This window comes from Sorex araneus, chromosome 2 (assembly GCF_027595985.1).
Source record: "Sorex araneus isolate mSorAra2 chromosome 2, mSorAra2.pri, whole genome shotgun sequence".
NCBI classification, from domain to species: Eukaryota; Metazoa; Chordata; class Mammalia; order Eulipotyphla; family Soricidae; genus Sorex; species Sorex araneus.
In genome coordinates this window covers 151,935,862-151,950,593 of record NC_073303.1, presented here as the reverse complement: position 1 = coordinate 151,950,593, position 14,732 = coordinate 151,935,862, and the positions used below count along the sequence as shown (strand labels likewise).

The following is a 14,732-nucleotide window of genomic DNA, read 5'->3' as shown; positions in this document are numbered from 1 at the left end:
TGTAAGTGAAAAATACTTTTTAACCTTAAGAAGCTCAAATTATTAGAGATGGTAGAAGAAAAATTAATTACAAGTATAGTAAATTCTGAATTAGAATTATTCATTATTCTTTGAGAATAAAGAGGAACACAACCTGATTTGAAGAAACTGGATTAGTTCAGAAAAGGAAGCAAAATTAGGATGCTCACATTACCAAGTAGAATTACTTAGATTATTGTGTGATTGTGTGAAATGAGACTGTTGCTGAGAAAAAATATTTATGTAGAATTCTAATTTATCTAGAAGGGCTCTCTATATTGATTGAATTAACAACAACAAGAAAACTGCTCAGTCACAGCAAAACCTATGTAAATAAATTCCAGGAGATCAATGTTAGCTTGTGGGAATGAAGATTAGGTTTTAACAATAAAAAAGGAAATTTTCATACTTTATTCAAAATACGTATGGTGGGTTTTCCTCCCTTTTCTTGAAAATCAAATAAACCAGTTTGTCATCCTTTTGTGTAATAGTTTATACAGAATAGAATTTTCTTTCTTCTAGACTTTAGAGTGAAATAGATTTTTTGGTGCATACCTTAGAGTATCTGTATAGAAATAAAAGAAAAATAAAAAGTTAAAGAGGATAAAAAAGTGAAAAAATGATTTTACTATGCATTTTGGTTTTTTTTTGTCTTATCATATCAAAATCTATCATCAAACTTTTTTCTTTAAAACAACCTATGTGGTTTTTCTTCTGGCTTGTGTTCCACTTAGTATTTTGCCTGGTTTTAAGTCTGGTTACTCTAATATTCCTACTTCACCAATTTAGAAAGCTCAGTCAGCTTAGAAGGTTGTTCAGTAACATGTGATTAGCTGTACAGGGAGGCTGACCTTCACATGATTTGCTTTATCCTTCTGCTACAAAATGATTCCTTAAGAAACAGGAGTTCTCTGAGCTGGAATAATAGCACAGTGGTTAGGGCATTTGCCTTGCATGCTGCTGACTTGGGTTCAAGTCCCAGCATCCCATATGGTCCCCCAAGTAATTCCCGAGTGCATGAGCAAGGAGTAACTGCTGTGCATCACTGGGTGTGACCCAAGCAACGGGGAAAAAAAGGAGCTCTCTTTATTATATATATAAAATACACATATACACACATACAGATACACCCATACACCATACTGTAATCATATCATAAGAGCAAACTGATTGATTTAGTGGCTCTAGAGCAGTGCACTCAAGCTGGTGCTTTCTAAAGCCCCCCTTTGGGGACACTGCAATGATCTAGTAGTCGCCTCAGGTGCAACTGGGGGGTGGCATTGTATTTGTCTACTAAAAAAGATGGTAGATTTCCAGGAGGAACTGAGTGAATCTTTTTTCTGATAAGAACATACTGGCCCAATAATAAGTTTGGGAATCTCTGATCTAGTTCAGTACTTCACCCCTTCCAAACCTTGTTTCCTTCCTGTTCTAAACTGGGTTTGTATGTCTTCTTTTTTTTTTCCGGGTCACACCCGGTGATGCACAGGGGTTACTCCTGGCTCATTACTCCTGGTGGTGCTTTGGGGACCATATGGGATGCTGGGAATCGAACCCAGGTCGGCCGCATGCAAGGCAAATGCCCTATCCGCTGTGCTATTGCTCCAGCTCCTGAATCTAGTCTTATGTTGTGGCTCCCCATTTGTGTGACTTTCATTCATGTGTCCTGGGAATATCCTGATTGAGAAAAGCTGCTCTAGATCACAGAATATTCTACAGCATACTTTTTGTTAATAAAACCTCATGAAATAAACTCAATGTGAATCAGGAGACTTACGCTTCTTCTTAGCTATCTTTGAAACACAGTTTTAGTGAAACATAAAGCAAGAGTAAGGATGGCATTGGCCTACACAAAGAATAGCAGGAAAAATGAGTCACCAGGAGGGGGCTTTATATATATGTAATGCTTAATGAAAAGTTCTTAGAAAGAATTTTAAATTACCTTATTAAATATTATATTCAACTTAAAGGCTTTATCACCACTATGTAATATGTGTATGTATAAAAATAGCCATTGAACATACTGTAAGAGATATAATTGTTTTAAAATTACAAATATATATATAAAAGCCAACTGAAAAATTTAAGCTTTAATAAGAGCCTATTGCAGATTCTGGAATAACTGTTGCATGCATGTCTCTAGTCATGTTGGACTTCTCCTTCAGTTTTGACTGGAGTAACGTATGCTCCACAACACCAATCCTAATGTCCATCTGAATGGTTTCTTGCTTCAGTTTTGTTAAACTCTGTTTAATCTTCACCAAAGGAGCTGCAGAATTAAAATAACATGGAAAAAAAGTTTATTTGAGGTATCAGTATATAAGAGAATTGTATGACACTTTGTCTTGAGCCAAAAATAGGGTTATAACCAGAGCAAACAACTTATTGATATTCACAGTTTTACTGTGGCATTTCAAAACCAAAGGTTTTTCACATGGAAAATAAAGCAGCACTTGATATACTGAGGCTTATACTTCCTTTTTTTCTAGGGAAAGAGTGTTAAAGGGATTTTTAAAGATGTCTTTAATATGATTTTGTGGGCTAATATATTTGTCTTTAAAAGCAGACACAATGGGAGGAAAAAAATAAAGTTTGAAATACAGAATAGGTTCATATGAAAATATATTTGCTCTTCAGAAAAATCTTCCTTGGGCATAGAGAAGCCTTAGTCATTCACTATTAAGCCATGTCAGAGTAACCAGCTCTCAATGGACAGTGATTACTGAAGGATTATTAAATCTTCCCTCTCTGACCCCATGCCCAGTCATGTCTACTAAGAAGAGAAAAAAACACAAAGGTCATTACATCACTGCCTTTGTGACATTGGGCATGCACTTAGTGTTCTTCTGTACACAAAAATAAGGATAAAACTCACTGATAAAAGGAGAATAAAGCATTTGCTTTATAAAGTGTCACAATAAAGTACATCTGTAAAACACTTCTAATTCTATCTCTAAATTAATGCACTTTGGATTAAAAAAATAATAGTAAGAGCATCACCAATCTTCTTAACTTTTAAGTAAAATGATATGCTGAACAGTAAACATCTTCCCAGGGTATCTCCCTTCAAATAAGCTTAATTTAAAAGTAAACTCTGTATTTATTAATACCATTTTATTAAGTAGATTTCAGTAAAAGATTCTTTCACTTATTTTCTCTGTAAAATGTGTATACTTACCACCATCCGTCATACTGCTACCTTTTTCTTCCATTTCTTGTTTTACCTTTTCTAATTCTTCTGTAACCTTTATTGAAAAATTCTTTAATGAGCACTGAATTTTAATAAGTTTTTAATGATACATTAGAAATATTAATTTAGTTATAAAGGGACAAAATATTAGTATTTGAGACTTACACTAAATAATTAGATAAAATATGTAGAAACAATTTTTTTTATCTTTTGAGAATGTTAACTTTCACTAAATTACTTTCTCATTAACTTTCCAGATTGTAATATAACAGAAAAAAATTATTTAGGTTGCTGTTTTTAGGTTGTAGACATGACAACCTTGCTGTTAACTCAAAGCATTAACTGTGTGAGATTCTAAAAACCAGTTAATAATTAAAATAGAATAAACATTCAAAAAATTTTGGACTCAGAAGATTTCCAAGGTGTCTCTCTTATATTGTAGTTTCATAACAAAATATGCCATTTTTCTTCTATAGGACACTAAATGTGTCTATACCATATGGCTACATATAAAAATATTCTAACTGCTCTTTCTAAACCATGGATTCCAAGAGGCATGCTGTATTGTCATATATACTCTTATCTGTACTCTATGTCAAACTCAGAATTCTACTATTAGAGTCTTTATTATTAAAAAATTTCCAAACTAGTATTAAGTAGAAAATGTCATTCTTTAAAAGCTAGATTATTTTATATATGATCTAGAAATAAGCAATAACTATTATAATTCAGTGGGCTCAATCTTGATCATACTAGTGAGTAAAACCTTCTTTGGGAATAAAGGGCTGATCCAAATAAAGCAAATTAATTTTTTTTCAGGCACCTGAAATGTTACAACTGGGGATAACAATCTGCTTCAAAAGAACCAAATGGTTCCCTGGACTCCCTTTAAGTGTTAATTTACTTAACATAAGTGAGCATTTTACATTATATAACATTTTGTTTGTATAGAAGCACCACAGGATTAGAGTCTAAATATTTCTGATGTTGCCTTTAAGTATTTTAAAATAACCATTTATTTCTCAGATAATCGCTATAAGAAGTTTGGTTTTGTAATATAGAAAAGGCTTGTGACAATTATACTGTATCATAACCAAAAAAAATCTTGCATCTTAGTCCCAATACTAGCTCCTGGTCTTATTGTGAAGCTTTTAATTCTCTAAGCTTTTTTTTAAGATAATGAAAATAAATACAAAAATATATGTACATATACCAGAAATTGTTACAAGGAAAGTGAGATAGCCACTGCCAATTTGTAGACTATGGAAAATAAATACCCATGATCACAAATCGGCAATACTAAAAGCATCTTACAGTTAACACTAAAACTTCATAGACATTCATTTTAAGATAGTATTTCTCCTAACTCATCTATATATTAATTACAATGACATTAAAAAGGATAGGGAAGGTTATAATGTGCTAACAGTATCAGATGGTCATTGTTAAGAGAGCAACTTCAGGAATTTTATGATAACAGGTAATATATAAATACATTGATAAAAAAAATTAGGACTGTCTCCCAAAGGAAAAGATTGAAAGCCACAGGAAACAATATTAGAATTAGCAACTGAGGACTGTAGCAGTATTAAAACATTCATAACTCTGAACCGCTGTGACAGGTTAACAGGTGAGGTTATACAATAGCACATAGCATGTACCTCAGAGAGGATTCTGGTTCTTTCCGTCACTCCACCGTTTCCCTGCTGATATCGCTCCCTTGCCTGAGGGCGAAAACATTTGGTTTAATGACAAATTTAAAACAGAGGCAGATTACTTAAACATGACCTCCTTATGTCTGTAATTTCTTCACATTTTTTAATGACAGCTTATCTCCTTACATTTTTAAAAGTAATACATTTCCAAAAGTAATATTTAACTGTAGCTGTTTTCTTTATGTTTCTAACAGGCACCCTATATATAAATAAAGCACTAGAAAATGAATTACCGTAATATTACAACTGACTATACAATGTGCAACCTTCATGAACATAGCTAGCTCTCTCTCTCTCTCTCTCTCTCTCTCTCTCTCTCTCTCTCACACACACACACACACACACACACACACACACACACTTGTCCTCAGCCATTCCTACACAGTTAAGGAGAATGACTTTGGTTAATCTAATCTGTGTGGCTAAAGCAGAGAAAACAAGTTTTAAAAAATCAATCACAAGAGAACAACAGGGTCAACGATGGGTATGGGTTTATTACTGTATGGGATGTTCTTGAAAACTAATATAACAGTCAATTACCCAATATTAGTATTTAAATGATTAGTCTCATTGTAACCAAAGACTTTTACAGTATTTAAAAGTAAAAATATCCTAAAATAGAAGTGTATAAATATATATATACTAACAAATAATAAGATGCAAAAGAAAAAAATTACTTTCTACCTGGAAAGTACATAAGTACTTCAAGTTTATTTACTTTTCCTCCTTCAACTAACCTTGTCTGTTGGAAAAAAAAAAAACCTTCAACTTAATAGTTGCAAGTATTTTTACTTGTCTCCCTCAATACAGCCTCAGGTAAGAGGGGGCATAAATTGCAAAGAAGTGCTGTTAAGATTCCCCCCTGCTAGGACAAAGATGTGCTATTTTCAACATTTGAAGGTTTTATTTTTCAGGTGAAATTTAAACTTTGAAAGAACTAAAAAATTTGCTCATTAATTAATTGAACTTCTTGTCTTAATTTCATACTGCTTATAATGTGGTTATAAGCCATTATGGCAAGAAATGTCTTTTTCCTACGACCCATGTAAATACAAACTATTCTCCCTCCTACTCATACAATAAATTAACAGCAGACTTAGGAACAAAACCAGGTGTCCTGAACACTGTTTTTGTTTTAACCCATGTCTCCCAACAAAGTATGTCATCATTTATTTAAATCATATGATTAAAATATAATTAAAGGATTGAGGAAAGAATTCCTGTCACAGTAAATGAAGACGGCAAGCTTTATTCTCTTGCTTAGTTTCCTAAGTGAACAGGGAATAAAGGTGCTGGTGTTTGTGCAAAGTGTTTCACAATACTTAAATGAAAATGAAAGTGTAGTGTCAAATTTCCGGATTGGGGTCACTAATTAGAACAAATCCCTGGGAATTATTCTTAAATTACCTCACTCAGCTGGGCCTGAGCGGCACGATATTCTTGAACCAAGTGCTCAAGCTGATTGTTGATGTACTTTTCTCGGCTGCCAATCTTTTCCAGGGTCCTACTAATTTCACTGTGGAGTTTGTCCAAAAATCCCTAGAAATTCCATTGGATTTTAGAAGATAAAGAATTCACAAATAAATTTTTCAAAAACAGCTTAAAATAGATTACTTCTCCTTTATTCTATTGCACATTCTCAACCACTTGTGAAAGAGAAGACAGTTTGAAATTCTCAATAGCAAATGAAGTCTGTGATGAGAAATATTTTAGTCACACTTTGCAGAATGTTAAAATTAAAAAGCACCTGGTAGCAATAGTCAATTTATTTGTCCTTATGCATATCTAAAATGAATGTGAGTAGAATTTCTTGAAGTTCATAATCAAAGTAGGTAAGGGAATAACATGGTATTTTTTTTATAGCACAATTTAAAGATGACTAAAATATTCCTGTTGGAAAGTAGATCATTAAGATTATAGCTATAGTCTGGGACCCGTAATTTCTAGCTCCAATTTAGTTTCTTTTGATATCTTTCTCAAATCCCTAATACTGGTAGGGCAACAAACCTGAGGAAAGGGTAGGTTCAGACATTGCTGGTCTGGTGATGTTACCCACTTGATATTCAAAGATTCAGAGAGATATTTATATACAATATTGCTTTTATATTTCAACTGTTAGAGGGGTTGAAATGCAACACAGTACATCCAATCAGTAAGCACTTTAAAGGCAGAATTTTGTCTTTTTTCCCCCCAAGTGCTCCCTTAATAGATGTTCTATAGATGAGCAAATAGACACCTTTTTATTTGACATAATTTGACATAATTAACATACCTTTGTTTCCTTTAGAGCAGATTCAATTCCACTTTTGTGCTGGTGCATTTGATCAACATGAATTCTCCAATCCTATAACATAGGAACACAGGAACAACTAAAATAATATGACATTTTGAGGTTGTACCCTTTCTTTGAATTACTTTTGATTTCTGCTCTACTTCAGATGGGGAAGTCCTATATATAGTTTGCAATCAGATTATTTAAAAAAATGTGTAGAGTACTTTAGGATAAAAGATTCTACATAAATGTAAATTATTTTATGTGCTCACAGAGTAATGTGTGACAATTTGAATATAAATTATTCCTGTACTGTTAGTGGTTAATATTTATGACTATCAGTCAAAATTTTAAAAAATTCCAATTACATCCAATTATAGAAAAGAAGTACTTGTTATAATACTAACAATTATGTTTATTAGAAGTGACTTTGAAATAAGAGTCATATATCAAATATTAGTTTGTCCCATGGGAATTAAAATTGAGCCGTCCAAAGTAAGACTTTGAAGTATCTTTCTTAGGAAAGGAAATCTAACCGCCGAGATGTGATCCCGGGGGCCGCACGCATGTGCAGCCTCTCCGCAGCTGCACAAGCGTGAATCCAGACCCAGCAAAACCTCTTTCAGCATGGGCAACTCCTCGCTGAATGTCTCCAGCCTGAGAACTAAGCCAAGGCCCCATGCCCGCCCAGGAGGGGAAAGGTATTTTTCTCTCTCGCCTCTTTCTCTCCGGAGATGAAGGGCGAGGTGTCCACCATATTATGATGACCACAGATTGGGTTTTCAAGCCTGCAATGATCCAATATCTGGAAGAAATCTCCCTGGACTTAGTTGTTAAAGTACAGAAATTCAAAACCGCGCGGCCGCAGTAGTGCAGTAGTGGCCGCGCGACCTCATTTGTCTTCACAGTAGGTCTGAATCTAGTGGGGTACTCCTAACAACAATAGTGAGGTTTGTGTTGAAATACTGAATGTAACCAAAGTAAACAGAACGTAAAATGAAACTTATCAGTTACAAGGCGGGGGGGTGGGGGGGTGGGATGGGAGGTGTACTGTGTGGTTTGTTTTTCTTTGTTTTTTTTTTTTTTTGGTGGTGGTATATGGGCACTGGTGAAGGGATGGTTGTTTCAGCATTGTATAACTGAGACCTAAGCCTGAAAGCATTGTAATGTTCCACATGGTGATTCAATAAAATAAAATCTTTATTTTTTTAAAAAAAGAAAGGAAATCTACAATAATTATTACAGTTCGATATTTTGCGATATTGTGATTGTGAGTACTAAAATACTGTGCATACTAATAGACTAAATCAGGACGTATATTTAAATTCCAACATTTCCTATAATTCAAAAACACTTTTAGATTACATAGCTAGTGGTAACAATTTATAAGATTTCAAAACACATCATAAAAAAAAGACTATGCTAACTAAAGTAACTAATGCATCCAGAATATTACTCAAATATGTTAGCATACGCTGATATTCTCCTTTGTCCTTCACAGTTTTGTGAAAAAAAAAAAAAAAAAACATTGTGAATAATTCCATTCTTCTGATTTCTTAAGTTTGAAACATGAGCTAGTGTCTACAGAGTAAAATTCTTCAGTACTTCAGACATACTTACCATAAAATCACATTAAAGCTGCAAAGAACCACAAAAGGCATCTAGTTTTACTGTTTGCAGATAAACAAGAGGCCCAGCAACAGAAAAGGGCACACCAAGGTCACAAAGGAAGTGGTGAGCCTGGGTTAGAAGCCAAGTGTACTAATTCCCACTCAATGCATTTTGGCACTTCAGAGTTACGAAATGAGTAATTGGCTACTAGTGAAAGGACTGGAACAGAGAACAAATGAGCGATCCCTTCATCCATAAGTCTTTAAGTATTTTCCTGTCTCATTATCAAAACATAACTTGGGCTAGGAGAACTGGAAAGAACCTTAGAAATCATCTAGTCATCCATTTAACAATCATCTAGTGTAACATTTTAATTTTATAAATAAGGGACTGTGTACCACCACCTGTGGTTACAACTATACACATTTGGAAAGGAACCAAGGCACTACAATTTGGCCAGTCAATGCAGAAAGAGGGAGAAGCGACTGACTAGTCTCCTGCATCTGGACCAAATATGGTCCAAAAAGCCAAATGATGGAAATCTGTTTAAGGCTCTGTGAAGCAAGCATCTTTACAGTTTAAAATAAATCTAACAAGTATTGGAAAATTATGATTTAAAAATAATGTAATCATCCTGAGTGACTGAGAAAGGATTTTAGAAATTTAATAACAAACTCTCTCAATCTGTTATAAGCATACATACACATACATGTATATAATTTTTATCTACTGTAATAGTTCTCTTATTTCTTTGGAGGGGGGTGCACCTAGTGATTCTCAGAGCTTATTCCTGGATCTGAGGTCAGAGATCACTCCTGGTGAGGTTTGGGTGATCCTATGGGGTACTGAAGACCAAGTCTGGGTTGGTCATGTGCAAAGCAAGCACCCTATAGAGTGTACTATCTCTCCTGTCCATGTTTTCTGCTTTTCTACTCAGCACTATTTTCTGTCCAGTGTAGATTAAATTTTCTTTATTCATGTATCACTTTATTCAAAGTGTTTCTAGAGAAGCAAACATGCCTGCATCATCTATGTTTAACTATGATAACTTATATTGGTGTTAACCACCAATGTAAATTTCATGGAGAAGCTGGCATTTCAATGGAACTTTGAGTAGCAATTCAATGGGCTGGAATGGAGTGAGAAAGAATGGGTAACTCAGGCTGAGGCAGTAACATAAATAAGAAAAACCAGGAAGATTTATAGGGTATAAGCAGCCCAAGGTAACTACACTTTAACTAGAGTGTAGATTTTATCATGTAGACAAGGATGTGCTATCACTATCACAGATAGTTGGTTTCATTTTTAAAGACAAGACTCTGCAGATAGTAACATATTGAAAGGCTCTTAGGAAGTTAAGAAACTAAGTACAAAATCAAAACAATGAGATATTCTTGAATAGAGACGAGCACACATGCAAAAGAACGAGCAACCAGTGCTGGTATGGATTTGGGGAGAAAGACTTTCCTTCATTGTTGGTGGGAACGTCAACTGGTTCAGCCTTTTGGGAAAACAATAAAAACTAGAAATTGGGCTCCCATTTGACCCAGCAATACCACTTCTGGGAATATACACTGGGAACCCAAAAACACACAGCAGAAACACCATCTGCACTCCTATGTTCATTGCAGCACTATTCACAATAGCCAGAATCTGGAAACAACCCAAGTGGCTGAGTACAGATGATTGGCTAAAGAAACAATGGTATATCTACACACTGGAATACCATGTGGCCGTACGGAAAAACGAAGCTATGAAATTTGCTTACAAATGGATGGACATGGAGAGTATCATGCTGAGTGAAATGAGTCAGAAGGAGAGGGACATATATAGAATGACTGCATTCATTTATGTTATATAAAAATATACATTCACTGTATCACTGTCATCCCATTGATTATTGATTTGCTTGAGTGGGCACCAGTAATGTCTCCATTCATCCTAGCCCTGAAATTTTAGCAGCTTGTCTTTACTCGTTCTTCCTAGCGGTGCCACATTGGAGGCTCTTTCAGGGTAAGGGGAATGAGACCCATCATTGTTACTGTATTTGGCATATTTGTTTCTAAAATTTTTATACTGATAAGCCCATGGGCATTTGTATATTCTTATTGTCCACTAAAATAGAATGTTAGTAATGATTTAAATTATCTGCCTGGCGAATATCAATTTATGTTTTATAAAAATCTCCTAGATAGAACTATTTCCTGTTATACAGTTACTTTCAAAAGTCTTTTTTCCCTTAGTTTTTATTACTTACTTAATTAATTAATTAATTTTTTGTTAAAAAAACTATGATTCAGAGTTACTGTTAGTTGAGCTTTAGGGATATAATATTTCAACACAAATCCCACCACCAGTGTCCTCAACCCATCCTTGCCTGTCAACTTGACAAGCATATTATAAAATTTCAGGGGTTGCAGCTTAGACCTCATGCTTTCAATGTATTTTTAAAAGTGTTAAAAGTGTTCTTACCCTTTAACTCAGTAATTTTCCCTCCAGAAATTATCTTCAAGAAAATAACTGAGAATATATATTAACATGATTAATAATGAAAAAGTAAAAGTAAACAGCAGTCAGAAAAAAGTTTAAAGGACTTTTATAACATCCATATTTCACCACTACAAAGAAATCACCATGACATTATTAATATTGTTATAAAGCTCAAAACCACACAAAGCTCAATGATAGTTTGTTTGGAGACAAATGAAAAATTAGAAATATAAAAAAATAAAGCTAATGTCAAAAGATGAATTTGAGGAAGTGTTACCTATGGGTGAAAAGGTGACAGCAGAGAACACACAGGTAAGCAGGGGTATTATAATAGCATAGTTATAAAGCTGGGTAGTGGGTTCGTAAGTGATTGATCATTGGGTTACATAGTCACACATCTACATAATTTATATATTCAAATTATATATTCAAACAGTAAACTCAGGCTTTCAAATTTAATCAGTAAAATATAGAAAGTAAAAGAACAGTCTGAAAAAAATACGTTCCTTAGATGTACAATTTAGTAAAAATATTTGTGTATGTTTGTATGCTATGTGTTACAACAAAGTTGAATATTAGTGTTCTAAAATTTTTTCAGTATTCTTCTAACATTTCCAAAATTTATTTTAAAAGAATTTAATCACTTTAACTATTAGTAGAGAAAATTCTAAATTTCTGGATGCTCAAGAAATTCCTAATAGAGGTATAATGCAGTTATACTAGAACACTGAAATGCTTATAGCTGTAATGTCTTAAACACAAAACATGGCAAAATACATCGCTTTAAAAAATGAGATGGCTAAAAACCTTAAAGTTTGAGTCAAGAATTGAAATGGTTGCTTCCCACATGTTCTGGTAGCTCTTGTTCTCCTTCTTATTTGTTTCCAGGAATCTTTTTTTTTCTTTTTTGATTTCCTCTCTACCACAGTGGTTGATCATCTTATTGATGATAGTCGGAAATAATCATGCTGGCCAAGAACTGAGTGTTAACAGTAGATAAAGGAATATACATGACAACCTTTCAGTATCTACATGGCAAACTACAATGCACAAAATGTGGGGAGAGGGGGAGTGGGAGAGAGGGAAAGAGGGAGGGGAGGGCGGGAGGGAAAGAGGGAGAGAGAGGGAGGAGAGAGAGAGAGAGAGAGAGAGAGAGAGAGAGAGATCCACCTTAGAGGTTGGCTTCGGGAGGGGATGATTGGAGGGATACTGGTGGGGACACTGGTGATGAGAATGTACACTGGTCGGGGATGGATGTTGGAACATTATAGGTTGAATAATCTTTACTAAATTTCAAGTAGAAATTATTCCTAAGCCAGTGCATTTTCTACATGTTACATCCTATTTTTCTTTATGATAAAATAAAATACAAAGGGTATCTAGGAAAAATAATGAACTCTTTTTGTTATGTTATGAAGACAAAGGCTCTGAAGTTTTGCCACTTAGTCCAAAGTGCTCTAAGTGTAATCAAGCATCATCTCTTCTGTCTTATTATTTTTAATTAATTTTATTATCATTATTTATTTATTATTTTAAATTTATTTTTTATGGGGGATGTCACATTCTCCAGTGCGCAGGGCTTAATCCTGGCTTTGTGCTCAGGGACCTTTTCTGGCAGTGCTCAGGCAACCATTCACAGTGGGGGTCAAACTGCAAACACTCTAACCTCTGTACATTTTTTCTTCTTTTGGGAGAGCACACTGATGATGCTCTTGGCTCTGCACTCAGGAATTACTTCTGAAGGAGCTTGAGAGACAATATGGGATGCAGGGGATGGAACCAGGATCACTTGCCTGGAAGCATCATTGTTCTCCAGCCCGCTCTTTTGTCTTGTAAATGCAAGCTTTAAACCCAATCTTGCACATTTACTCTCTTAATGGAAAAGAGAAGACTAAATTTCTTTAGGCTTTCTATTTTTCAAAATCCTTTCATACAAAATCTCATGTAGCAAAACTACTGTCAAAACCAGCAATCACTTCACTTCAAATTATTTTTTGGGGAGTGCTCCCAAGCAGTGCTTAGGAGGCCTAGAGCATCTCTCAGCAATTCTCAGTTCATAAGCCCAAGGACAAACTGTACTCAGTTCAGGACCAGTAGCTCTAATGAGAGGAGGGGAAAGCCACATCTGGGGGTATTTAGAGGATCATGTGATACTGGGGAATCAAAATAGGGTCCACAGCATCCAAGGCATACACCCTAATCCCTGAATTAGCTCTCAGCTGCCCAATTTCCAAATTCTTCAGCAACCAATTATATAAGCTCCACCCTTTGCAGACACTAAGAATTGCTATAACTTATCTTGCAGATGTTGAACAATATCCCATGATATCAGAATGCATGAGATCTAGCTAGTGACTGGCAAGACAATTTGCATCTCTTGGTTTTCCTTCAACAGAACAACACCTGAATGATTTCCTGTGTGTATGCACAAAACAAAGCATTTTGTTTCTTAGTCTGAATCTCCAAGTCAATGTTTAAAGCTTCCCCCCAAACAGTAGGAGAAAGAACTGAACATGTGCTAGAGATGGCAAAACTATCTACTTGTAAGTTTCACTAATTTACAATTGGTAAAATATTAAGCTCAGGTTTCCCCTGGCCCCCCCCACCCCCCGAAGTCTGAGCTTCTTTATGTGTGGAAAGGCAGAGCACAAGGCAGAGCACAAGAATCTGGATAGAATAAATCAAGGAAGCCAGTTTTGTGTGTTTGGGTATGTTTTTTTTTTTTTCCCTGGGTTCAGGAAGTCTATTCCACAGCACGACTGAATCTAAAAGTTCAAGGGTCTATAGGATTTTCTGATCCACCCCACAAAAGATGAGCAGATTCCAAATGTCTCAAATTACTTTGCAGCACAAAAACTTGCTTCTGCCACCCATCCATAACAGAACTCTGAATCCTGTTAAGAATATGTACCAACAAAATCTTAATTCTGTGCCTGTTTGTGCAGTTTTATTTTAGTCCATATAAAAATATTTTCAAGGGATTAAATGGGTTTCCTCCATTTAAGGTACCTAACCATTTTGCTTTTCTCATTAAATTCACCCCCCCCTTCCACATTTATTCTTATCATTAGGCCTTTGTTTCAACTCTAAATTCACATTCTTCAGAGATTTTCAGTATCACTGAGGAGGAAATCCTGTACCTTAATTTCACAGATCAGATTACAAACTGAGGTTGTGTGATTTTTACACTTTCGATCACAAAATGAATAGAGACCAAATGTCCTTTCTCGCACTTATAGATTTTCCATTGTACCAATCTGCCTCTTTCATTTCTTTGCTTTGTCATCCAATTTCATTCGACGCACAATAAACTCACAACTACCAATTTCAAGTTGCACATTAAGTAGATGTTTCTTAGCTTAGTTGTTTTGCTAAAGCATAGATACTATGGAAAGAATTTTACTTCTTGTCTGCTGTGGATGAACACTTTGGGAAA

At 34.9% G+C, this 14,732-nt stretch overlaps 1 protein-coding gene across 1 annotated transcript in view; it reads right to left on the bottom strand.

Moving 5' to 3' along the window:
• Positions 1–410: 410 nt before the first annotated feature.
• Positions 411–14,732, bottom strand: part of IFT57 (intraflagellar transport 57) — an 85,134-nt gene continuing 70,812 nt past the window's right edge. Inside the window, exons 7-11 of the mRNA XM_004606812.2 lie at positions 7,196–7,267; positions 6,331–6,462; positions 4,870–4,932; positions 3,197–3,263; positions 411–2,287 (exon numbers count right to left, since the gene is read on the bottom strand). Coding sequence (XP_004606869.2) covers positions 2,109–2,287; positions 3,197–3,263; positions 4,870–4,932; positions 6,331–6,462; positions 7,196–7,267 — 513 coding nt within the window. The 3' untranslated portion in view covers positions 411–2,108. The remainder of the gene's footprint in view (positions 2,288–3,196; positions 3,264–4,869; positions 4,933–6,330; positions 6,463–7,195; positions 7,268–14,732) is intronic.